The sequence below is a fragment of the Dryobates pubescens genome, chromosome Z, assembly GCF_014839835.1.
Source record: "Dryobates pubescens isolate bDryPub1 chromosome Z, bDryPub1.pri, whole genome shotgun sequence".
In the NCBI taxonomy this organism is placed as follows: Eukaryota; Metazoa; Chordata; class Aves; order Piciformes; family Picidae; genus Dryobates; species Dryobates pubescens.
The window spans coordinates 46,715,008-46,742,600 of NC_071657.1; the positions used below are offsets into that span (position 1 = coordinate 46,715,008).

A 27,593-nucleotide genomic window follows, 5' to 3' on the forward strand; every position below is an offset into this window, starting at 1 on the left:
TCCTAAGTATAACTACCACATGACAAACCGGACTATTACTTGTATCACTTTGCAATGCACTGGTGAGAAGTTAACTCTCAGATGTACAGCTGGGCACCTGAAAGTTTTTATAGTTTAATCACACTGTCAATCTATGCTGACCTGAGCTCTTCCTGAAGTTAATGCCCACACTTCTGTGTGAGGTTCAAAGTCAAATTCAAGACCAAACATGTCTGCAAAAGAGAAAGAGATTTTGGTGACATTTACATAAGAGCATACAAATGTCTGCAGGTCAGTGGAAATACAGAAAAGCTCAAACCCCTTAAACTATTCTGTTTTAGGGACTGAATCATCTGTTAGCTATTCCTGCATTCACACCGCCTAACTGCACTGCTGCAGTTGCAAGCACTTTGCACTGGTCTCCAACTGTACTTGGGGAAGCAACGCCAAGTACAACTCCAAGACCTGAGGTGATGTGCAGCTAGATCCCCATGCCATGGGCCAGGCCGGGTGGAGCGTGTGCTTTGAGCACACTCTTGTGGCCACATGCAACCACACCAAATTCAAAGCTGAGAATGGCACAGGACGGCATGTAGGCATCTTGGCCTGGCTTCTTTTGGAAAGAAAATCTCAGCCAGAGGTTACAAAAGAAGCAAGTCAAGCATCAGAGGTGACATACTGCAGAAACATCATTCCTTGAACCTGGTATTTGGAAAGAGCTTACATAAAGTGAAATGCTACGTTGAAAACACAGTGCAAAACAGAGCCTACCAGAGAACCTAGTGGCTACTTTAGTGTTCAAGAACCTGCAAGTTCCTGCCTCCTCTCTCTCCTCCAGAAAGAAAAAAGAATACACTTGCCTCCTCTTTTTGTGACACCTGAAGTACTGCATATCTTAAGAACAAGATAGAACACAACCCCATTAATTTATCATTATTTAAATGCTGTCTTTGCTGGAATGTAAGTAGAAATTCCATCCTCATTCCATTGTCAACTTCACGTGATCTTCACAGGTGATTTCTCGTGTGCACAGAGGAGGGTGACGTAGGGAACCCCAATGAACGCCCATCTTTCACTGGGCCAGAACTTTATGACAGGGCCCTGCTCAGGGATCTCAGAGGCAGCATCAAAGTAAGCAAAGCAGACACAGCCCAGGTACGCCGCAAGGCAAATCAAAATGTGCCTGAGAACAGACAACCACACCCCCCAAAAAAGAGAAAAAAAACACGTATCAGTAACATGACTTCAGTAAAGCAATCAGATATACACCATGCTTTAAAATGAGTCTGTCTTTCACCTTATTCCCCTGAGGCCCCAGTAGGGTTGCAGTCTGCTTGTAAGCAAAGACTACAGAGAACAAGAAAAACATTTTTAAAGTAGCTTATTTTAAAGTAGCTTATCAAAAGTCAAATCTGGCTGCAGCTTTTTGGCCTCTCTGCCCTGACAGATGTGTGGTGATGCTGAGATATGGCACCTTGAGTAAGAGCACAATATGCTGGGTGGTAAAAGAGAAAAGGCATCAAAGCCCTTCACTGCTCTCCCATTTCACTCTCAGTTGTTAACAGTGGAAGCTTAAGCTTTCACAAGCACTGATACAGCTGAGCAGTGCTGTGGGGTTTTAGAAACCAGGACAAAGAATTCAGCTACAATTAATGAATTTAGTGTCTGAAAAATCTGGTCAAGCCAAAGAGGCTCCTACATCTGCCACCTTGGGATAGCGTGAGACTTGCTCTGGGCTTATAATCTTTCTCTAGCACTAACCAGGAAGAGGCACAGAAGGGTAGTGTGGTGCTGATATATCACATTTGAATCAAACTATGGCATTTATACACAGTTTATACACTTACCATACACAGTGCAAGTAGGGAAAGTTAAATGAGGACCAGATCTCACAAAACACTTTGTCACTGATCCAGCAGAGAAGTGCTAGCATCCACCAAAGACCTGAAAAGAGACCCAGTTTGTACACACGCAGGTTTTCACACCTGAGGAGAAGAACACAAAGAAGCTATTATAAAACCAAACAAAATTTGCTTGCAATGGCAGCTTGATGCTTTTCAGCTGTATGCATTTCCAGGTACAATTCATGGTGCCAGGTACATCTTTAAAATGGTTCCACCATAAATGTCCTTAATAGAGGACTTACTTTCAGTAAGCATGTCTCACACGGCTCGGGTGAGGTGACAAAACAAACATTTTCATCAGTAGCTGTGCTATGCATATTGTCTTAAATACCAGTCTGCAAATGGTGAGCAAACACAAAGCATTCCCTTGCCTAGGGAGGGGTATGTAAGACAACTAGTGATTAATTATGGACACTGTCTGGTAATAACTAGCCACACAACAAGTGCTCAGATTTGTATTGTCACTACATAAAGACTGGTTAAAAAAAGGAACTGCATGAGGGGTTTTTTAATTGGTTAGCTGATTCCCACCCCAAGCTACAAGTTACTATTATGTTACACAATTTAAGAATGTCTAAGGTAGAAGCCTCTACCCAGAGAGGCCAAAAAACATGCTTTAGTAGACAGTGCAGACTACCTCAGACAATTCCTCATGCTGACTAAGGTGCAGTTCTCTCCCTCCACAAGAAACCGGACTTGTTCATATAGAAGGACACCTGTCAGCTGAGGGTTCATGCTCCTGTATGCACAGGTCCCTGACGCACTAGCCTGAAAGAAACCTGACCCCTCGAAGCTTGCATTTCCATTTGCACCTTTAGTCTTGACAATGCATGGTGTTCTGAGTTTTTACACAAACAGCAGCTTTTTAAACATGAGAATTTCTGCAAGCAGTGCTGTGCCCTAGTCATTTGCTATCCAAAGGGGATGAACTGGAAAACACTTCTAGCAGCTTTATCTTTCTGTATTATGGCACACCCCAACAAAACATATCATCTTTTCTTCAACCAAGTACAAGTTTCTGGATATTGCTTAATTACTTGATTCATTTTGACAACCTAATGAATATTTTCAATATCTTAACTTTTCAGTCAAAGGAATAAGGGAACTGTGAGCAACCTCTGACAACACAGCAGGGCTCCCCACCCAGCCACGTTTCTAGCAGGAGAACTGACTATGAACTGACACACCTGAAGCTAGGGTAAATCTTCACTGCTCAAGGCTCAGAGGTCAGCTGCACAACAGTATTTGCACATGAAGATACTCACATGAAAGATGGCGAGTCAGTAAATCATACTAATTTGATGACACTACCATCTCAGTGGTTGTTTGGCTCGGACCAGCAAGCCAAATGATTCTCATCTACTTTCTCCCTGATACCATTCTCTAGGAGAGCTTTTTTCTTTTTTTTTTTTCCTTTTAACTGCAAAACAGGATGGGATTTGTCTGAACAGAAATCAAAATAAAATATCTTTGTTTTTCAAAGACAAGTATGTACTTAACTACCTTTTGCTCTTTTGATACTCTCCCACTCATGATACTTTCTAGCATACATCCTACCCTACCAGCTCAACATTTAATGTACACCAGCCAAGAACAGCAATAACGGCACAGCTTCCCTACTCTCTAGCAGACTGACACAGCCACTGCAAATTTACCAAGGGTGCACTCAATCCCCTCATCCAGATCATTAATAATGATATTACAGAGGGCTGGCCCCAGTACTGAACCCTGGGGGACACCACTAGTGGCTGCGCACCAGCCAGATTTAACTCCATTCACCACCACTCTTTGGGCCTGGCCAGCCAGCCATGTTTTTGTCCAGTGGAGAGGGCACTTATCCAAGCCTTGTGCCATGAACTTCTGAAGGAGGATGCTATGGGAGACAATGTCAAAGGCTTTACTGAAGTCCAGGTAAATAACATCCATGGCACGTCCCTCATCCACTAGGCGGGTCACCTCATTGTAGAAGGAGATCAGATTAGTCAGACAGGACCTGTTCTTCATAAACCCATGCTGACCGGGCATTTGTGGTGAAGGCACATTATGCCCAGATACTGAATCTTGTCCCAGCATGTGGACAAGTTCCCCCTCCTTCAGGAGGAAGACAAAAGCCAAGGCATTAGCCAGGTCAGCACGCACCCAGCGTATGCAGTGCTCGTGCAAATACCAAGTATGGGCAGAATTCTAGCTTCATGCTTTCTATAGGCTGAAGCCAGTTGTTTATGAGAGTGCCCATTGGTCAAACCCAGCCTCAAGAAATCTAAAAGTATCACCCCAGCTGGTAAACAAGTTGCCCCCTCTTTCACTTTGTCTCTGTGCTTGCTCGAGAGAGTAACTCTCGAGCTGCAGCCTCTGCCATTGAGCTTATTGTTGTTTGCTTCTGTCATACATGCATGCATACTGAAAGCCTCTGCATCGTGAGAAGCAGTTGGAGGATCATCTCCACAGAGGGAGGACCTTCACTGAGCCTGAGGAGCCCAGCGTTGCCACAGCCAGTCGTATCGACCAGGAGAGCCCACCGTGCCACCGGAGGACTGGACCAACCCCTGAGGGTAAGACCTGCCCAGTTGCCGAGGAAAAAGGACTTGATCAAGACCAAGTCCACAGACACCCAGCTCCACCATAGCGGGAGAGGAGCTGCCACGTGTGCCACTCTGAGCCCTGTGAACCTCAGGGAAGACCAAATCATTGTTCTTGCCTATACTGCACTGAACTCAGGACCACTCCGAACGTCCCACTGTTCCTTTAAGCTCAGCAAACAAGAAGCCGCCGCTTAACACACCAGCCACCGTCGCCCCTCCCTGTCGTGCGAGCTGACTCCCAAGGGCCGACCCTATGGGCCGACCCCAACCAGGACCGATCCCTGTCGTCTGGAGGGAATCGACCGAGTCCTGAAGGGAACCTGCTTCTGAGCTAAGCCCAGGTTCTATTATTCCCTCTCCACTGCTGCGGAGAGAGAAGACAGTAACCCAACATCGCCGTCTAACTCGACTAGGAACCAGTCCAGCGACAGTCGTCTGCCGGACCCCCACTTTGCTACAAACAATAGCTACAGAGTATCTTCCAAGTGCTTTCCATCCACTAGCACTCAGTTCAAAGTATCCGCGTCTAGCAGAGTAATTGCTGACATATAGAAAGATTGTAGTATTGCTGTGTGTAGCCAGAAGCCACCCGTGTCCCGCCAAGTCGCCATCTAGTGGCCAAGTGGCAGAACTGCACCCTTTGTTATGTAAATATAGAAATAGTCTGTAGATAGTTCAATTAAGTTCTAATCATAACACTAAGCCACTTGTGGAATGTATTTCACAAACATGCACTAGAACATGTATGTAAGTTGGTGATTCATTGGTTATTAATAGTTGGATCATTAATAAAAATAATATTTTCATAATTCATATTTCATATTCATAAATTAAATAACCTCTTCACCACAGCATTATGACCTGGTTATTTTGTATGTACTGGGTGATGGCACTCAGGATGACCTGCTTTATAATCTTTCCTGCCACTGAGGTCAGACTGACAGGCCTGCAGGCCTGTAGCTCCCTGGGTCATCCTTTTGGCCTTTCCTGTAGACAGGCACCACATTTGCTACCATACAGTCAACTGAGACCTTCCCAGTTAGCCAGGACTGCTGACAAATAATGATGAGTGGCTTGGTGATCACTTCTGCCAGCTCATTAAGTACCCCTGAGCGGATCTCTTCTGGTCCCATTGTGCACAACTAAGAGGCACAACAGATTTTTGATCATTTTCACCAGTATTGTGGGGGCTGCTTTCTGCTCCCTATCCCTGCCTTCCAGTTGCAGGGGCTGAACCCTCAAGGAGTAACTGGTGTCACTGACAAATACTGTGGCAAAGTAGCCATTCAGCAGCTCAGCCTCTTCCTTGTCTTTGGTCATCAGGTTCCCTCCTACATCCAGTAGTAGGTGGACACTCACCTTAGCTCTTCTTTTACTGTTATTTATAAAAGCACTTTCTTTTTTCATCTTTAACGACACTGGCCAGATTGAGTTCTAGTTGAACTTTGGCCTTTCTAATTTTCTAATTTTCTCCCTATGTGCCCTGGCAAGAGGCTTCCACTCTTAGTAGTCTGCTGAGTAGTCTGAATAGTCTGTGGTACCCTTACTGCCAGCAGACTTTCCTTTTCTTCCTGAGTTCTACCCAAAGCCCTCTACTTCACCAGGCTGGTCTTCTGCCCTACTTTTTACTTTCTGATACACAGAGACAGCTTGTTCCTCTGCCTTGAAGATTTCCCTCTTGAGGAATGTCCAGCCTTCCTGGACTCCCTTGTCCTTCAGGACTACCTCCTAACGGATACCACCAATCAGTATCCTGAACAAGTCAAAGTCTGCCCTCTGGAAGTCCAAGAATGTAGTTCTATTAACTTCTCTCCTCAGTGAGAACTGAAAATTCCACCATCTTGTGGTCACTTTGTCCAATATGGCTACCAACCTTTACATCTCCTAGTAACTCTTCTCTGTTTACAAGCAGCAGGTCTAGTAGAGAGCCATCCCTTGCTGGCTCATTCATCGGCTGTGTTAGGAAGTTATCTTCCATGCACTCCAAGAACCTCCAGAACCGCTTCCTGTCTGCTGTGTTGTATTTCCAGCAGATATCTGGTAAGTTGAAGTCCCTGACGAGAAGAAGGGTTAGCAATTCTGAGACCTTCCCCAGACACCTATAAAACACTTCATCAACTTCCTCATCCTGGTTAGGCGATCTATAGCGGACCTCAATCATGACATATGACTTGTTGGCCTTCCCCAGTTCTTGCTTTCTTGCTCACAAGCATTCAACCCTATCATCACCATCATGCTCAAAACAGTCAAGACCTTCCCTAACGTACAGGACCACCTCACTGCCTCTCCTTCTGGGCCTATCCCTTCTGAAGTGTCTATACCCATCCAACACAGCACTCCAGCTATGGGGATCCCACCATGTTTCCATCAGGGCAATAATATCATGGTATTCCTTATGAACAGTAGCTTCGAGCCCTTTTTTGCTCGTTCCCCATGCTCCATGCACTGGCATTGATACACTTCAGTCGGGGAGCCTTTGTGTGGGGTGGAGGTACACTCGATACCCGATTGCTCCCAGGCACTACCACAGGTCCTAACTCGTCAATAGCTCTTGCATCCTTATCACATGGCCCCCAGTCCCCTACCTCCTCTGAGATAGCAGTGAAGCCATCCAACTCTCCCACAAGTGTTCCAGGGTTGTCTCTAGTGAACTTGGTCCATCCCCTTTCCTCCTTCCAGTCTAGTTTAAAGCCCTGTCAATGAGCCTGGCCAACTGCCATGATAAAGCCCTTCTCCCCTTTTGTGAGAAATGTACCCCATCTGCCACCAGCAGGCCTGACATCATGTAAATCAACCCCTGATTGAAAAAACCCAATGTCCTGCTGGTGGCACCAGGCTCAAAGCCAAGAATTCATCTAGAGGGTCTTCCTCAATCTATCTGGGTTGGTCCCTGTTACTGGGGGGATGGAGAACACTACCTGTGCTCCCATTTCTTTGGCCAATTGACCCAGGACTCTGAAGTCTGCTTTGACAGCTCTCAGTTTTCTTTGTTCATCACTGCCTACCTGGAAGGTCTATCCTATAGAGGATAATAACCTGTGGGGTACACCAGCATCAGGAGCTTTCTTGGCATGTCCTTAACTCAGGCCCTACAACAAGGAGTTGAAAGCGTATCACAGAATTTCAGGGGTTGGAAGGGACCTTGAGAGATCATCCAGTCCAACCCCCCTGCCAGAGCAGGATCACCTACACCAGATTACATAGGAATGCATCCAGGCAAGTTTTGAGTATCTCCAGAGAAGAAGACTCCACAACCTCCCTGGGCAGCCTGTTGCAGTGCTCTGTCACCCTCATAGTGGAAAAATTTTTCCTCATGTTTACATGAAACTTCCTATGCCTCAGCTCCCACCCACCGCCCCTTGTCTGTGGCAATGCCAGCGATGAGCAGTGTGAGCAATCTGGCAGTGCAGGCCTAGAGTCTGGCATGGTGGTAGGCCATGCTCAGCATAAGTGCAGAGCCAGCTAGCAGTGTACCAAAACAGTGCTGTCTTGCAGCATGTAACTAAAACAAGGCACTGGTAGCTATAAACACAGCAAGTTATCTTGGGACAACAGGATATGCACCTGCTTCAACAAACCTCACGTGTCATCAGTAGTTGGACTGATGTGGGGTCACTCATAGGGAACCAATGAGTCCATGCCAACAAGGCACTCCAAGTTTATATAAGTTGTAGCAGTTCCCTTGCTAGGCACTTCTTCTGCCTTTCTTATCCCCTCTTCTTCCATGCTTTACTGTGCTATACTCACACCTTAGGCCTGTGCCATAGGCCTGTAATACTGGAACAATAAAGGATCGATACTCGATCATATTGGTCAGCCATATTGATTCCAGCCTTCGTCGTCACTTGTCCTGTCATTGGGCACCACTGAGAAGAGCCTGGCTCCATCCTCTTGGGACTCATCCTTTACATATTTATAAACATTGATAAGGTCACCTCTCAGTCTCCTCTTCTCTAAGGTAAATACATCACAAACTTGAGCACAGAAGGCTTTTCTCCTTCCTTCCCCACAGACTGATTTCTGCTGCAGACTGCCAGGACTCATGTGCAGCCCCTATTGACTGTGGTCAGAATCACAGAATTCACAAGTATTTGAAATAATGGTTTTATGTAATAACTTTTCTCCTGTAAAAAGGGATGAGATGGCTTCTCTCCTCTGGGTTTACAAGAATGTATCTCATTTAAATCTTCTATAGACCAGCACAGCTGAAAATAAAACATTTATTTATTTGCCTTTAAAGAATGGTAATTCATCAGAAACCACCACAGGTATTAGAACATCCCAATGCACAATTAAGAAGGCCATATGTCACTTTAGGTCCCTTTTTAACCACAAATTCAGAAGAATTCCTTTGGTTTAATTATAAGTTAAGAAGTTTGGCATTTAGTGCCTTGGATTTGTTGGTTTGGGGGGATATAGCAATACAACTCTAAGTGTCCCTCCTGAGTTTTTTTAATTGAGTGTTCCTGTAACTGAGAGTTATCATGATGGTTTGAATCATTATGCCTAAATTTGTTATTAGTGGTGGTAATAACAGGTCTGTTAATAGCATTATACTGAAAGGGGTGTGCAGTTTATTGTTCTGTGTCTAAGCAGAGAAGGAGGCCTAAGAGATCTGGCTCTAATGCAAAGAGTTCTAGTACTGAGGAAGACACAGAGACAGGAGAAGCTGCAGCAACAGGCAGCAGCAGGCAGGCAGGAGTTAATGGAATAACTGCTTTGAACCACAGCAAATGCAGCAACAGAGCCGGTACTGAGTTGGGGGGAGGGCAGCAAGCCCTGCTCAAGCAGCAGTTTCGCCTGTAGGCCCTGTGCAAGCAACACCGGCAGTGCCGGTGGCAGTAGACCCCATGTCAGTGCCCATAATGGCGGTGGCAACAGCTTCACAGGCGGTGGCCATTACCAAGGCAGCGAGACTTCTGCCCACTGTGCTGGAACAGAAGTGAGTCCAGTGGCGGCAGGAGGGTCCCAAAGAGCACCCAGTGACACTGTTTCTGTGCAAGCACCTTCTGCTTCGGCTGGTCCCACTGTGAATTGCCAAGCAGCACCAGTAAAATTGGTTGCTACTCTGGACAAGAAGCCTGGTAAAAAGGATCCTTCTAATTAGGAAGGGAAAGTCTGTCTTAAAGATCTAGCTAACTTAGTGGAGCCACCAATGAATGATGGAGATGCAGGACAGGACACAAGTCCTAGTAGATCAGGAACTAAAGGAGGTGCTTCTGAACTTGAGAGGATCACAGACAAGATTTTAACAGGGAGTCGTAGGGGACAGCAGGATGAAGATGATGAGGATGATGATGACATACAGACGGCTACTACACCCAGGCTTTGACACAGGTGCTCCTGCTTTAGTGGTAGATGACAAGTCAGCAACTCAGCTAGAAACATTCACAAAAGATTCCAGAATTGATAAGCCTGCAACTACTCTGGGAGTCACTGGTGGATCTCAGGAGTTGACTAAGTTGCAAGTTGACATAAGTTTAGCTGAAAAAGTGTGGAAGAAATATACTGTTGTAACAGGACCTGATGCACCTTTCTGAGAGAAGGGTATTTCAAAGACCCTAAGGGTTACAAATGGGCTTTTGGAATAGCAACTGTAGAAACTGATCAAGAAAAATTGAAGTTGTCTATTGGACCTGAACTTGAATGAGCAGCTGTGGGACACCATAAGACAGAGGATGTGAAGCTACCAGTTGCTTCTTAAACTACATCACAGGCAATGCAGAACCAATTGTGACTCTTTGGTGCCCATTCACAACTTCATTGTGGTGGGTTCAAGTTTCCCCCCAGCATTAAAGTTGCCAGACCAACTCGGAAGCAAATGAAGCTGTATTTACAAGCAAAATCTACACTCTACAATGGAATACAATAAGTATGTACAGAATATACAGTATTTACAATATTATACAGATATTTACCTGGAGGGACATACAATACAAATTTAATCGTTTGCCCCATTGTGGATCCACAGCTCAAGCATCTGTCATGCAGTGATCCATGATGCTCTGGAGAAAGGTGGTGCTCTAGAACACATCCAGTTCATCGATTATATCATTGCCTGGGGTAAAACTGCTGAAGAAGTCTTTGAGAAAGGTAACAAAACAATTGACATTCTCCTGAAAGCAGGTTTCGCCATTGAGCGAGACAAGAAAGGACCTGCCAGAGAAATCCAGTTTCTAAGTGTGGTGGCAAGATGGTTGCCATCACATTCCAATGGATATGATAAAGTCTCTACCATGGCAAATCCCGTCACTATAAAGGAAACTCTACATTTCTTAGGTACAGTGGGATTTTGGAGACTGCCCATTCCTGGATACAGTCAAATTGTGAAACCTCTGTATGATGTGACTCAAAAGAGAAACAGTTTCCAGGGGGGTCCTGAGCAACAAGCAGCCTTTGATCAGATAAAGCAAGAAGCAGTCCATGCCATGGGTCTGGGACCTGTTCAAACTGGTCCTGACGTTAAGAACATTCTGTACACAGCTGCAAGTGACAATGGTCCAACCTGGTGCTTATGGCAGAGAGCTCCAGATGAGACACGTGGACGTCCACTTGGTTTCTGGACTCTTGGCTAGAAAGCCTCAGAGGCAAATTATACTCCAAGTGAGAAAGAGATACTACCTGCTTATTCCTTGGGCTGGGAGACACTACCTTTGTGCTTCTGCTGGCTTCTGCTTGACCTTGGCTGCATTGTTTTGACTAAGTCTAATGTCTCTCTGCTCCTTTCTCTTGTCCCTTTTGTATAGGGGAGTAAAGAGGAGGTAGGGAGGGAGAAGCTAGTAGGACCAGGGGTTCTTGTGCTGTTTATTAATTGTAAATATCTGAAAATATTGTATATTTGTACATATTCACTGCTTTTCATTGTAGATTGCAGTTTTGCTTGTAAATACAGCTTCCATTTGCTTCCAGCTGAGCTGGTCTGGCAAATTTAATGTTGGGGGAGAATTTTCAACCCATCACAGTGTCCTTAATTCTCTTTCAAAAAACAGGCAGTGAAACTCTACACATTTTAGTAAGATATGACCTTTCAGAAATTTTAAAAAGCAAGAATCTGTAGGCATACCAATTCCCAGATTTGATTCAATAGCAATCAATCCTATGAGACACTAATTATTTGTCCTTTTAAGTTTCTCAGGAGCTTGTGCCTGGAAAACTGGTATGTAGATAGTTCACATAAATTATTCAGTGCCACAACTAGATCTCTATCTGCCCTGTCAGTAGTTTCTCAAAATGAGACATCTCCACCAACATTTTTCAACTACTGACCTTCTTGCCTATGGCTGAGTTGTGCACTGTTTCCTGAGCTGCTTTGACCACAGAACTAAATGTTCAGCAGGATGTCTAATAGGTACACTTTTTAAAACATTGTTAGCAGAGACTTCCACTGTATGGAGACACAGGGGCAAAATAGGTAGCTAACAGGAGAATCTCTGTTCTGTCAAAACATGGACATTTGGTCCTACTCTTGTTTCTTTTGGTAGATATTTACATCTGCAATATGTAAGAGCCAAGATAAGCTGTAAAACCCTGGAGAAAAGGGAGAAAGGACAAAATTGCATTCTGGTACTTGTCTGGTCCTTTTTGTATCAGGAATAGAGATGGGGAAAAAAAACTTGGACAGCTGCTAGGATCATTATCATGGTAGGACTCTGAAAGGTTAAGATCAGTCTCAGGTTCTTCTCTATTTGCATTCTGGTTTTATAGTTTCTAAAGGCCTGATTGATAGTTGTGCTCTACAATCCAATGATGAAACTTTGTCAGTCTGACTCATTCATATTATCCGTGTCAGAAAAGAAAGTGGTGTAGGACTGTGAGAGTTATAACACCTTCCATGTATGCTTGGGCCTTGCCCCACATTCCTTCTAGTACCCCGACTGTGACAATATGATCACCTCACCTTTATGCAAACTATACAGTGGAAATGCTTTCAGTAGAGTGAAATCCTTGCTCTGATTCTACAGTAAAAAAATATATTTGAGTTAGATCAGGTTGCAGCAAGAGATATGTCACAAGAAGACAGACAATATCTGGCCTAGGGAAAAAAAACAAAAAAGAAACTTGCCAAAAAAGTCTGACCTGGCAGAACAAGTTTATCCCAGATCTGTGCTTGAATGTGAGAGAGGCACTTCTGATCTACTGATAGAAGCATGAAGCCAGGTCTGGTTATCATTGCATGGTGGCCTAAGGATCTCAAGATGCTGCATTCTGTAGAAAAATACTCACCTCTTCAACTCAGCAATAAGCAAAGCAGTGCAGGGAACACCCAGAGTCATTAGTGAGATGTTGTTGATGGCAGGCTTAATGAAGGCGAGGCAGGTAGTAACTGCAGAGAGAACGCCCACAGCAGCTTTAAATCGGCTCCTAAATGGGTTTTCAGAAGGGAGGACAAAAATTGCAGTTAAATAAAAACTTTCAATTTATATTTCTCTGTCTGTATTCAGAAAGTGCAATGACAATGTACATAAAACAGATGTGGATCTTGCTCAGATTTGGAGGTGCCTGCACAGTTAACCACATATACAATTCTTTGCTGGAGGACTGAGCTCTTCTGAAGTAGTAACATGTATGTATACATGTGCACGCACACACACACACTAATTACTGGCTTCAAAATCCAAAGGCCACATGTACAGTTTTCTCCCACAGTAAGTCAGGAACAACTCTATCCCTGCACAAAGCACTCTACTTCCTCTCAGCAGTGTTGCATCAACATTCTTCATGTATTTAACACAGATTTTTAGGATATTTTGTTACCATTAATGCCTCAGCTTCTAGATTCATGTTATAGTATGTTTTACTTAATCTCTTTTAAGCCTTAAAGATACTGAAAATTACAAATCAAGTAAAAGCATTTCTTTTAAGCAAATTCAACAGTACATGAGGGATTCCCACACTTTTTAAAGACTACAGTTCAGTACAGTCTTAGAATAAATTAAATCATTATTTGGCCTACATAGACAGCCCTACAACTTTTACATTTAATATATTTAATGTTGTTTGAACTTCAAGATAGGACTTTAAAACAACCCACTTTCAGTCTGTGGCAGCACTATGGCAGACAGAGGGTCATCACACTGCCCTTGAACTACTGGCCCATAGCTTTATAAAATAAGTTTCTGTCCAAGGACAGCTCTTCTGTCCATAATAATAAGCCTGGAGTAGGGTCGCAGTATACTTCTAAAGCACCATTCCTTGGCCACAAGTATTATTACCTTCACCTAGTTCATTCCACCTGCCTTTTGCTTTAAAATTTTTCTTTCTGCTCAAAAGCTAGAAGTTTCTTAACTAGGAAGTTCTGATCTGATGTGAATGCCTTAATGACTAAAGACAACATAAATTGGTCATGATAGATAACATTTGCAACATTGGAAATTCAGAGTGTGATGAAGATGAATAAAGTGAAGATCAAGCAGTAAGAACAAGTTTAGAGGATTAGCTAGGCACATCAGATGATCCAGATAGACAAAGCAGAAAAAAACCCAAATATATAAACCAAACCAGTTCTGGCTTACAGTTTGTTGCCTAGTATGTCTTTCTTCTGTACACTTCAGAAAGCAATCAAGACCAAAGCTGATGGTGTGTTGCAATACACAGAAGTACTAAATTCACATCAAGATGAAAAAGCCATTAGATTGCACAGCTTCTATGTGGCAATTCAGAATACAGTTTTCTCTGTGCAACCTGTCCTGAGAAACAGTCAGTCTAGGCATTAATCTTCTCCCCCACAGCCCCAGCAACTTCTAATCAAGCAAATGTCAAGGGAAAAAGACAACACAAAACACCCTGGACAATAGCAGAAGGCAAGAGACAGTAGCTTCAGCAGTTTTCAGAGAGAACAACACTGATGCTGCATTTCAAACTTCTCCATTACCTCCACTTCTTTACTGCATAAAAGCGTAATATGTGCAAAGATTGTAGCACAATCTTTTGAAGAAGGGACAAATCACAAATCAATTCTTTAAATTAGCTGCAACATATTTTTTTAATCCTGTGAGAAACAGAAAAAAAAGTACTTGTACAATTACAATAAACTTCTGAAGAAACAGCCTTTGAACATTTAAACACCATTCTTAAACACTGCCTTCAATATTCAGACGAAAATTCAGCCATAGGTCCATAGGTCTAGGTGTATGTACATTTTAGGATATACAAAAGGAAGAAGAGGTTTCTCTTATTTTATTTGCAACTTACATGAACTACTTATGCAAAGGTCTCCCCAGAGAGAGAACAGACACTTCCAGAGACCTCATCCCAAGATCTGAAGCTACAGAGCATAAGCCCCATCATCAGCAACTACAGAGTCAGGAATTCTAGATAAAAAATGGGTTGAGATACAAGCAGTGGGAAGAGAAAGGAGTGAGACAAGATAGCAGCAGTAGTGGTAGAGCTGGATGACAACCAAGTGCAATTATGTGGAGGTTTAGGAGTTAGCATAACAAGTTTCAAGAAACATGAAAGCATATATGGATGATTGCTTGATTACCTGTCATTCCGAAAAACTCTAGGCAGGTATCTCCTTGGGAACCACATGGCAAAAGCACACATCAGGACCCAGAGAATGGCTAGCTCATCCAGCATTTGTCCCAGGAAACTGAGAGTGGCATGAAAGTAAACAGATCCAATTCCTGGAAGAATCAATCAAAAAGCAGTATGAATAATTACAGTACTGTACAATCCAGAACAGGCTGCTCATGTTCAGAACTTCATAACAAACAGTGGTCCAGAAAAGGTTTAAAAATAACCCTAAAACCAGAAAAGAAAACCCCCTTTCATAAGAAGGCACTTGAAATCATCAGCATCTCATTAATTACAAAGCAAATGCATACAAAAGCAGTAGCTAAAGATGCAAAGTCCTACTAGAAAAGCAGATAAGTGTGAAGAAATATAGGTGGTAAAGTTCAGTGCAAATCAATTAAGCAATGAAAGCCAAACACTACTTCTCAATTTTTGCAGCAGCACAAGAATAAGTAAACTGAAGATGGAAAGCAGCATCTGATGTCTAGTGCAGGTGGAAAGTGCTGTACTGCCCCACAGGGCTCTGAGTTTAAGAGTTCCCAGTTCATCCAGGAATTAAAAAGCTAAGAAACATCAACAAAACAGCTAAGCAACATTTAAGCAACAACAACAGAAGAAGGGTCAGCACAGCTGTAGAGTAAGCCCAGACATAAACAAAAGAAATTATGCATAAGAAGGATAAAAAGGGAACAGAACTAAAGCCAAAGTCCATCATCAGTAAATTTGCTGATGACACCAAGCTGGGGGCAGGAGTTGATCTGCTGGAGGGTGGAGAGGCTCTGCAGAGGGACCTCGACAGGCTGGGCAGATGGGCAGAGTCCAACGGCATGAGATTTAACACATCCAAGTGCCGGGTTCTGCACATTGGCCACAGCAACCCCATGCAGTGCTACAGGCTGGGGTCAGAGTGGCTGGAGAGCAGTCAGGCTGAGAGAGACCTGGGGGTGCTGGTTGACGGTAGACTGAACATGATCCTGCAGTGCGCCCAGGCAGCCAGGAGGGCCAATGGCATCCTGGCCTGCATCAGGAACAGTGTGGCTAGCAGGAGCAGGGAGGTCATTCTGCCCCTGTATACTGCACTGGTTAGGCCGCACCTTGAGTACTGTGTCCAGTTCTGGGCCCCTCAGTTTAGGAAGGATGTTGACTTGCTGGAGCGTGTCCAGAGAAGGGCAACAAGGTTGGTGAGGGGTTTGGAGCACAAGCCCTATGAGGAGAGATTGAGGGAGCTGGGGTTGCCTAGTCTGGAGAGGAGGAGACTCAGGGGTGACCTTACTGCTCTCTACAACTACCTGAGGGGGGGTTGTAGTGAGGCGGAGGTTGGTCTCTTCTCCCAGGCAACCAGTACCAGAACAAGAGGACACAGTCTCAGGCTGCATCAGGGGAGGTTTAGGCTAGAGGTTAGGAGGAAGTTTTACACAGAGAGAGTGATTGCCCACTGGAATGGGCTGCCTGAGGAGGTGGTGGGGTCGCCATCGCTGGGGGTGTTCAGGGCGAGGCTTGACAGGATGCTTGGTTGTATGGTTTAGTTGATTGGGTAGTGTTGGATGATAGGTTGGTCATGATGATCTCGAAGGTCTCTTCCAACCTGGTTAATTCTATTCTATTCTATTCTACTATCTCAAACTGCAAAACGCATTTTCCTTTCAGAAGCTATAGATGCTTCAGCTTCAAGCCTACAGCAAATTTCTCAGTAGCTGTCAGGATTAGTTTGGTTTGCCAAACAATTAAGCCCAAGCAGGAAAAACTCATTCTTCTCTCAATTCACAAACAAGGAAGCAAGCAGAGTCTAACCAACTTACCAACCACAACTAGCAGAGTCCATATTAAATATATGCCACTGTTGAAGCAGGTTGCATATTGTCGGAACAAGCACATACAAATGGGTGGTAAAACAAAAAACAAGACGTTGCTTATCTAGGAAAGGAAAAAAAAAACAAAATAGTATCACAAGGACAGAAAATAAACCACTCTTCAATATACACCGCCTAAGATACATAGAAAAACATCGTGTCATCCAGTAAGCCCCAGCTCAAGAAATTATGGCACTCAGCCTCTGCCAAATCTGAGCTGGTTTTGTAGAGCATCAACTTCTTTAGTTTAATATCATGAAACAAGCAACAGCAAAAATCTTTAAGTAAGTTAAAATGTGACTAGTCACAGCCTTAAGTCTACTCCCAGAGAAATTTTAGGAGTCTACAAGTACTCAAGACTGGTGCAATTAGGGAAGCTTACACAAGCAAGGAGCTTAGGAACAGGCTGTGCTAGTGAGTTCTCTCAATGGTTATGGAGGCTAGCATGGAGAAAGCACTAGGCAGGGATGGTCAAGCTTTGTGGCAGTCAAGTCACTGAGAAGTAGCTATTCTCCTGAAGGTCTGAAATACAAAGCTAATAAGGTTAGAACCCTTCTTGTACAGGGTAGAGTTACATGTAACTTTTTCTCTTGGTTCCCCATTATATAAACAACTGACTATGACTAAAGGTCATTTGTACAGCTGCTGTTGTCATTATTCAACATAGTCTGAGAACAGAGCATATGATGACACATTTCATTTAACATTTGCAAGGCTCATCAAAATGTACTCCTAGGCTACAATCAAAATTACATTAATTACAGAAGCAATTTCTCAGCACTATCTACTTCATGCCTGACACCTCTCCTCTTGCTAAGGGTTCCTCCTCATAGTGGCATACCAGCTGTGTTTCTCTTCAAAGTCTTGTCTTTTAGATTCCATTAAAATACATAGAGCCATTACCCAGGCAGTTTATAGCTGCAAATATGCAAATCTCTGCCAACAGCATTCTGGGTAACAGCAAATAGCTGAAGCAAAACTAGCTAATGCAGAGGGATCATTGCAGTAAGGCCACAATATACCAACCAGTCACACATAGTGAAAGGGGCCAGAGAGCCACCTTCCACTATACAGCTCATTCTGAAGCAATGGAAGTGCTGAATCCTTTTATCAGTTATCAGCTCCTACAGTGTGTTTTGCCATATAGGACACCAGCTTTGTAAACCAGATGTGAAAAACCCTTGGAGGCACCAACTGATTAACACTGCCACAGATCAAGCACCTCTTCAGCAGGAATAAAGGACTCTGCTTATGGAAACCCTTCACCCAAATTTTGCCTTTGTTATTCGCAAATTAAGATGGCAGAAAATTGACAACAGAGGCAGCTGGTAACGTAAGAGTGCAGAATACTGCATAACCCTGGGGAGGCAAAGTAAAGACCAAAGAATTATTTATAAAGTAATACCTTATTTCAGCAAATTTTAAGAGACAGATCATTTTCCTTAATCCATGTAAAACAACCATCATATTTAATCAAGGAGGCTCACTTGAGCATCTTCCATTCATAAAAAAAAAAATCATCTTTGTGCAGCAGAGACAGTTAGCAACACTGAGAATACAGCCACGCACCAGGATCCCACTGGTCTGTGATGCAACTAGCAGGAGGGCTCCTCTCACCACAAAACAGTGACTGGCAGCAGGGATTACAGTATGAATACATCCCCTGGGACCTGGAACTTTTAGGCCTTTTGGCCATTTAGGCCAAAGAGCAGTGCCAAGGAGAAAAATATAAATGCTTATAAACAATGTGCTGTGGAAGAAAACCTTTCCATCTCTGCAGCTGCAACTGAGCAACAGAAAAAAAACCAACCAAATAATCACACTCTAAAAATTTGGCAAAAAAGAGTCCTTACACTGCCTAGGCACAAGACTAAGGAAACACACCTACTTACCATACCTTTAGCAATGCAGATTTATACTAGCTCTTAGAGAACAAGAGAGCAGTTCTTCCCAATACTGACACTCTTCTGGCACCAAACTCCCCTTCATGCTAAGGTCCTGCTGGCAAATGGAGGAAAACTCTTGCAACCTGGAAGCTGGCCATATTTAGGAAGCTTTCCACCATGAAGGTGGTGAGACACTGGAACAGGTTGCCCAGGGAAGTGGTAGAAGCCCCATCCCTGGATGATTTTAAGGCCGGACTGGATGCGGCTCTGAGCAGCCTGATTTAGTGTGAGGTGTCCCTGCCCGTGGCAGGGGGGTTGGAACTAGATGATCCCTGAGGTCCCTTCCAACCCTAATGATTCTATGATTTTATTTGTATTCTCTGCAGTGGCCACCAGGAGGATTTTCTAACACTGTTAAAGTTGAAATAATTTTATTCTTAAAATTATTTTCTATCAAATTGTGATAATTATTTTCTATCAAAATGTGATAATCATGTACCCTTTCATGCAATTACTTAGTTCTGTTTCTCATAGTTCACAAATAATATTTCCACAAGTTATTAACAAATAATATTTTCCACAAGCCATACTCAAATCACAACTCTGGAGCATTTTCTGAAACATGTGCTTAAGTTCTTAGTTTCAAGTTCAGTGTTAACGAGATCAACACTAGAACTGACCTGCTGGTTTTCACTCTCAGCTATCAGTCTAGGTCTCCTTGAGGACCACACTCTTAGATATACTGCAACTATTAACACTACCCTTTCAAAGCAAGGGAGGCACCTACCCGTTTGGTGCTGGTTTAAGCAAGTATGCTCCATGTGCAATTTTTTTACTTAATATGCAATTGTCCAGCGTGATTTGATAATGCATCATTTAAATGCTGATACAATTAGGTTTAGAGCAAAAAGTAGTAACAGGAATACAGATAATTGCCTTTGGGATATACAAAAGGCAATGACTGGAAGTTAAAGTTCTGGAAAAAAACTAAGCAGACCATCAGTAACAGTGTATCCTCTGGCTTCATACAATTCTGGACCTTTGTAATGGGTTGGGGCAGATCCCCTCCCCACCACAGGCAGAAATAACGACTCAGGCAAACGGATTGCAAAAGTGATGAAAGTTTAAATAGAAAGCAGTGAATGTTACAGAAAACCCAAAGCGCAGTGACAAAGAAAGATCCCATCCCCACCTGAGGGTGCATGCAAAACCCCCAGGGCTCCTTCTTCCCCCTCCCTCTGCTGGGCTAGTCTCAGCTGGCCAGGCCTGAGACTGCCCATCCCCCTGTGGCCTTGGGCCCAATCAGGCCCATGGCCGGGAGATCTCTCCCCCAGTTACCAAGTCTCGGAGAGGGAAGGAAAGAGGAAGTGCCAGACTCCGCACTGGATCTTATAGTGGTGCAAAGAATTATGGTAGGAAATACACAATTTCCTGTGTCCATCCCTCTGGGCTGGACTTCTGGACACAGGAAGTGAATGCACCAGGGGGGCACCCAACTCAAACTACAACAACCTTTAGTTTTAATTTCCAACTACTTAAATGTATGAAAAGAACACAGGACATGGGCCAGGGAGGGAATGTTAGAGATATGCTTGGACCATGACCATGTAACTTCATTCACCCTAGCCACAGTCCAGACGCAATGATGTTTCCTACAGTCGTACCAAAGCTCAAGAATTCTTTACTATTGTTACATCCCCTACACAGCAGCTGTGTTATTCAGCCCCCACAGCAACACTACCTCTTCATGAGAACACAAAAATGGACTATGTCAGCTGTTGGTGAGTTCAAAGAGTTTGTATCTCCTATATCCTGATCCATAAGTATGCCACTCACTTCTACTACTTCTGTACTACAAGAGATGATACAGAGAGAACAAGCATTCTCTCACACTCTTATGATTATCTGATAGATTTTAAAAGCTTTTATCTCTCTGCCACCAGGGAACAAAATAAGATTAGTAAAACACTGGCAATTGTCTCTTTAAATGAAAATTTGTGAAGAAATGTGTAGCATATGCACAATCGAATTGCAAAGTACTGACTTCACTAGCAACAGAAAAAAACCCAACTACTTCCAGGTATTTCAAGTACAGCTTTTTCCTGTAAATATCTGCACAGCACAAATTATTTTGATCATGTGGAGGCATTTGTTTATGTTCTGGAATAGGGTTATAATGCATCAGGACAAGCTACTTTTTTCATTCCAGAAAAAAAAAAAAAAGGCAATAAATTAAGCCAAAACCAAATTAAAACATGGTTTTTGCAGCCTCTTTACTGATAAAGAGTGTAAGAACTCAACACAAAATGATACCAATCTAAATCACACATGTTTTTAAAAATTAGGCTGATCGATTTGTACAAAGTTTCTCAACAAATATGCTGGTTTATCCCATTGAACATTTTGCTTTGCTTTTTAACTAGATCAAGTTAAATTTATGCATATGAAGATTAAGTACCAACAGAATACTTTTTCCAAATGCACCTCAGATAAGCTGCTGCACTTTTGTTCTTGTATGAATACTGCATGAGACTGCAACTGGAACTCTGACCTCAGCCACGACAGTTTAAAATGCAGATTAGCAAGGTTTAATCTACAGTTTAAAAACCTAGATGCCAGGTACAGATCTGCTGAAGTCAGAGTCGGTCAAAACCAAACCATCTTAGAAGGAACAAAATTTAGATTTCACTTCAGGCGCCTGTTACAGTGGGGCCAAAATTTCCCAACTGTCATCTGAGCAACTGGCTTTTTGAGGACACAGCTGCACAACCCCATGAATCCACTACAAGTTGCTGTCTTAATTTTCAGAATTTGCTAACACTGGTGTCAAACCCTCAGGAATTGCTATTACTAAAGAGAAGCTAAACACGACTGCCCTCAACACAGACTCTCCCCACTGTTTTAAGTGTTCAGCTCAATAATATGTACATAGCTGCCATTACACAGTAGGCTTCAGGGCAACCTTTTTGCTGTGTCTTTCAACCTGTCTGGAACCTGTTACTCATCTGGATGTACCGGCAGCTCCTAGCATTTTGCAAGCTTCTATAGCACTGCAAATTAGCTCAGTACAGTTAGAAGGATAGACATACCCCTGCATAGCTGGCTCTAAAATAGACTTACGGTCTTGAAGAAACTTGTTTATCCCAGCCTTTTCCTCCCTTTGTTTTTGGTTCTTGTACAGTGACATCAGACACAAAGAAAGCAGACAGTTTCCCCCACACACCCTCAAAGTTCTCCAACCACGCAGACGATTTTGGCAGCAAATACAGAAAAAACAATGGAGTAGCAATGTACACCATGAGCTGTGAAATTACTTGGCCCATATGTGCAGCACCGCCCATGAGACACACTCCCCAATGAGGCCTCACACCTACTCCTTTGAAGGACTATAGCTTGAAAGGGACAGGTAGGTCAGGAGTGAATGGAATTCAGGAATAAAACTAAAAGACCATTTTAAACGACAAAATAAACAAAGCAGAAGCCCTATCTCTTCATTTGTGTGCACATCACTAGCCACAGAACAGAAAACCCATAGGGCAGTTGTAGGGTTTGCTCCTGGGCATGTGTTTTTCATGGAAAGGCAAACTATCAGACAGTCCATTGCATTATCTCACACTGATGGATCTGTCAATGCAATTCCTTACATCAACAGGTTGTAAGAAGCATTGCTCCCTTTTTAAGATGTGTGATACAGGGCAGTCTAGCTCCGTTACCAGGGCTACATTTTCACAAGTTCTCTCCAGCAGCTCAGAAGTATTGGAGTGGCATGAGAAAACCCAGGGGTGACCCAGAGTTTTCTGGAAGGAAGCAATAATTGCATTAGTCCTCCTCCCCTCTCTTTCCTTTTTTCAGCTAAGCTGTCTTAAAACAGACATTTCTTCTCCCAAAAGCACAAAGCTGGTTTCACCATACAATCTCAAAGCAAATTGTTCATGAAAGCTTTGCTTCCTTAGAGTCAAACCTACCTGGATGAAACTCAGATTTGCCTCCAAACACTAAAGTGTTGTTTGTCGGTTTGGTTATTTTTCATGATCCATAATCGCCTTGTACACTGTCAGCTGGCTGATACCTGTCTAAACGGGTACTGGACCAGCCAATCCAGCACTCAAAGTTCTGCACTCCGCTGCCACAAGGCTCAACGAAGGAGAGCCTGCTCCACGTTGTACAGAACGGCTTGCCAGGAACCCTCTCCAAACCTCTGTTTTACGCCTACAGCATCAAACGGTGCATTTTCTCCAATGTTACTAAGCGTACCGGGGACTGGACAAGGAAATAGGGGGCAGCGACAGGAGAGCACTCTACACGCCCATGAAAAGCCCGCATGGGCAGCAGCAACCTCCCGAGTTTCAGCGCGACCAGCAGCCTGTCGGCCCGTCACCACACGCTCGCCCACTCGCCGGCGCCGGCCGCCCCTGGCATAGGGAGCAGCCTGGTCCGACCCGGCACTCCACCAAGCCCCACGCCGAGCTCACCCCTCTTCTCCGCCCCCACGCACCGTGTTATAGAACTCGGCGATGGCAGGCACGATGGTGTAGTTGTCCTCGCACCAGTCCACCTCCGAGCTGCCGGCCCGCAGCTGGTCCCACCACAGCACCGTGCCCATGGCGGCCGTCCCCGACTCGGGCCAGGCGCTGCGGGAACCTCGCCCGCCCGCGCGCCTCAGGCCTGCGCGAGGGGCGGGGCGGCTCCCCTGCTCCCGCCGCCCGGGCGCGTTGGGCAGGGCCCGCCTCGCTCCCTGCCTGGCTGGTAGGGCGGCAGTTGGCCGGAGCCGCACTCACATAGGGGCCAGGCTGTCAGCCCGGAGGGACCCTTGCAAGCCAGATAGACGGAAGCACTTCTTCCCTGTTACCCCGGCAGCAGTGAATAGCCAGCTTCTCCACACAGGTGGCATGCCACGTCCCTCCTCGCCTCCCCTCCTTCCTTTATACGCCTTTCATCAGAGTTTGGTGGAAACAAGTGGTAGCTTCTCGCGCTCTCCTGGGTGTTAGGCGGCACGGGAGGGGAAGCGCCGCCATCACCACCACGGTGCCTGTGCACGAAAGCGGTAGACGTGAGTCTCGGCGAAGAAGGTAGCCGGGTGTGCGCTTCACGCTCTGTGAAATGGGAAAGGCCAATGCGGGCCGTGTTTTCCCTTTGCTCGGTACCAGCGCTTGCTCTCCCGAAAACCGGCGCTTTTCATCGCCTGCTGGCCCCGCGCCTGGCACACGCAGCTGGCTGTGCCCGAGGAGGTGCGCGTCCCCTTCCACCTTTCCTGCCGCCATCAAAGGGAGCACAACCCCCCGCGGGGCTGCTCGGGCTGCACTAACACCGTGAATTATCCAGATCTCTTATCACTCATTTTATACCACCTAATAATCCCAATGTAAGAAACGAGCCCACTCTTCTAAAAATTTCGCTGAGGAACAAAGTCGGTGGAACAAAGAATTTTATTTACAGCGTTTGGTGCATGCCTAATAAAGCCGGCATGCACGCCTTACACCCCCAACGGGGTTTTTGTAACACTCTCTCGTTACATCCAAGAAGCAAAACCCCGCCCCGCAACCACCTGGTTGCATCCGAGAGGAGAATCCCTGTCCCGCAGCAACAAAACCGTGTCCCGTGTTGGCCAACGCAGCATCCTCAGAGCCCCCCTGCCTATGTCCGGCAGGGGTCTTTTGGCGGTTGATGAACTTTCAACCCTGATTGCCTCACACCTCGTTACTATCTAACCATCCGTTTCCCAACCCCGAAATGTCCCTGACTCCTCCCCCAGGGTTGGGTTACAGAGCCTTTACAAACTTTCTGTCAGCCTATATCCTTATCCTGTATTCCTATCGGATTAACCCTTTTAGCTAAAGCAAAATAACTTCCCTTATTACACCAACATTTATATAAAATCTGTCATGTTTACTTAACAAATAAACACAAAACAATAATACTATTCCTATACCTTTGATAATAGAACTTTGACTAGAACTTTCACACAAATATAACTCAGTATTCGTCTATGTACATTTGTTTCAAAATATCCTCAATTTAAAAAGCTGCATTTGTTCAGCCTTCCACCCTCCTGGCGGTACAGCCCTCACTCGTGTGTAATGAATCCATCTGTCTGGTGTCCCTGCCCGGACCTAACAGGCATGCTTTAAACATGCTGTTTTTGCAAGGCCATGAGCTGTGGCAATTCCTGTAAAGGCAATGCAGTGCCCCTTCTGCAGTACCTTCCATGCTCTGACTTATGACAAGCATCAAAGATGACACTGCAGAATAGGGTGACATTAGCTATGTTCCTGATAAAGGAAACAGCGGGGTATGTGGGATGTTAAACCTCACCAACAGCAAATGTTGCATTATCCTCCACAACACTTCTACCTGTAGAATAGAATGGAATAGCATAGCATAGCGTAGCATAGAATAGAATTAACCAGGTTGGAAAAGACCTTCAAGATCATCAAGTCCAATCTATCACCCAACACTGTCTAATCAACTAAATCATGGCATTAAATGCCTCATCCAGTCTCTTCTTCCAGTGATGGTGACTCCACCTCCTCCCTGGGAAGCCCATTCCAATGGCAAATCACTCTTCTTGTGAAGAATTTCTTCCTAGCATCCAGCCTAAACCTCCCCTGGCACAGCTTGAGACTGTCCTCTTGTTCTGTCAGTGGTTGCCTCGGAGAAGAGACCAGCCCCCACCTGGCTACAACCTCCCTTCAGGTAGTTGTAGACAGCAATGAAGTCACCTCTGGCCTCCTCTTCTCCAGGCTAAGCAACCCCAGGTCCCTCAGCCTCTCCTCATACGGCTTGTGCTCCAAACCCCTCAGCAGCTTTGATGCCCTTCTCTGGACACATGGTGAACAGCGCCATGCCCAGATGAAGTTAATTGCTGATCAGTCAGCTGAACGGTTCCATTCCTTGCAACCAAAAGACTGATTCAGCAGACTCTCTTCAGATTCATTCATTAAAGGTTTTGGAACTCACAAGGCGGGTGTCTTGGTTGGGCATGACCAGGCCCAAACAGGTTTCAGTAAGAGCCCCTAAGAAGCAGCGGGAGATAAACAAAAGAAAACACGCACAGAGACTTGTCCAGGCTTGCTGGCAGCGCAGTCAGCCAAACCTGTTTGGCAGGTACCCTGACCACTCACTGCTGTGCCGATGCCCAGGAGGTGATTGGCTAAGTTTCAAATCACTTTTCTGCCAGTAGCCAGTTTTGTTTCAAAAGCAGCTAAATAGAGGGGCTCTTCGGTAACCCTTCCCCTTCTTTTCCTTTTGGCTTGTTGCAGTTTGAGCTGGGTGCCCCCCTGGTGTGTTCACTTCCTGTGTCCAGAAGTCCAGCCCAGAGGGATGGACACAGGAAATTGTGTGTATTTCCTACCATAATTCTTTGCACCACTATAAGATCCAGTGCGGGGTCTAGCACTTTCTCTTTTCTTCCTCCTCCGCCAGCCGGTAACTGGGGGAGATGTCTGCTGGCTTTGGGCCTGGCTAGGCCCAAGGCCACGGGGGGATGGGCAGTCTCAGGCCTGGCCAGCTGAGACTTGCCCAGCAGAGGGAGGGGGAAGAAGGAGCCCTGAGGGTCTCAGGTGTACCCTCAGGTGGGAATGGGATGCCTCTGGGTTTGCTTTGGGATCTTTCTTTGTCACTGTACTTTGGGTTTTCTGTAACATTCACTGCTTTCTATTTAAACTTTCATCACTTTTGCAATCCGTTTGTCTGAGTGGTTTATTCCTGCCCGTGGTGGGGAGAGGGGGGGCTGCCTCAACCCAGCACATTCTTGGTAGCAGAGGATGGTTGTAGTGGGGAGGGGGTCTGCCTCTAACCCCACCACATTCTTGGCGAGCCAGCCAGGAGAGGAGTTTGTTATTGTGCATTCTGCAGATCGGATTGCAAAAGATAAGAGAGTTTAAATTTTGTTCTGGGCGTCGTTCTGGTTTTCTGGCAGTTGGGGCTCAAAGTGGTGTTGTTGTTGGGGCGATTGTGTGAGTTCTCGTGGATTGCCGGGGGATACTTGGTGCATGGCCGGTGGCACGGAGCCCCTCCTGCTATTTCAAGCAGGGGTGGCTCTTAACCATCGGAACTGGGGCATCGCTTAAGAATGCGGGACCTGCCCCTCCTCCACCTTTACTCTCTGCGGAGCGGCAGAAGCGGCGGGGGGTGAAGTGGGGGAAGGGGCAGCGGCGAGCAGATCAAAGTCAGGTCCGTTCTCGCTGCAGGGTAGGGCCAGCCGCGGCGGAGCGGGCGAGCCCGGCTCCCGATACCCAAGAAGGGCGAACAGGAACTCAGTTCGAAAGCTGTTCTCAAGGGCCCTGGGGACGCGTTTATGGCTTTCTCTGGAGGAGCCGTTTGAATGCCCGAGGGGTGGAGGCGATTTTGATTCTATACCGCGGCGGTAGAGGTGGCTGGAGCCCTGCTCTATGCTTGGGTTGCGGCGCCGGAGGACCAGGCGTGCGCTCGGAGCGGCGATGGCGGCTCAGGCCGTCCTGCTCGGGCTGTGGCGGTGGTGGGTTTGGCCGTGTGCCCGCGGCAGCGACGGCGGCCCGGCCGTGCACTCGGAGTGCCGCAGGGACCGGCCCTACTCTCTTCCCCGACGTTTTCGGACGAGTTCCGAAAATGGCGCCTAGCACCTGGCTCCACCTCCCTCCTTCTCAGCAGGTTGTGGAGCAGCCCCTCCCTCTCCCGGGGTGGGGCTGTGTAGTTGGAGCTGTCACATCTGCGGTACGCGAACGCCCAGTGGAGGGGCGGTGTACCTGTGGCATGCGTCTGTGGAGCCTCGGGCCGCGGCTGAAAGCGGTCAGCACTGGGCTTGGGATAGGTCCGTGCAGCGTGGAGAGAGGCTCAGTGTGCTGTTTTCCTGGAGGGGTGGAGAAGCAGCAGAGCTTGATTGTTCTGACTGGCTTGCCC

General features: G+C 45.5%; 1 protein-coding gene across 1 annotated transcript; it reads right to left on the minus strand.

Annotated features, from left to right (window-relative positions):
- Window positions 1-320: 320 nt before the first annotated feature.
- Window positions 321-23,358, minus strand: ACER2 (alkaline ceramidase 2). Its single transcript, XM_054178584.1, has 6 exons — window positions 23,212-23,358; window positions 16,780-16,894; window positions 14,949-15,090; window positions 12,689-12,826; window positions 1,827-1,964; window positions 321-1,162 (listed from the first exon to the last, which is right to left on the minus strand). The coding sequence occupies exons 1-6, from the start codon at window positions 23,317-23,319 to the stop codon at window positions 976-978; spliced, it is 828 nt and encodes a 275-aa protein (XP_054034559.1). The 5' UTR covers window positions 23,320-23,358; the 3' UTR covers window positions 321-975.
- Window positions 23,359-27,593: the final 4,235 nt, after the last annotated feature.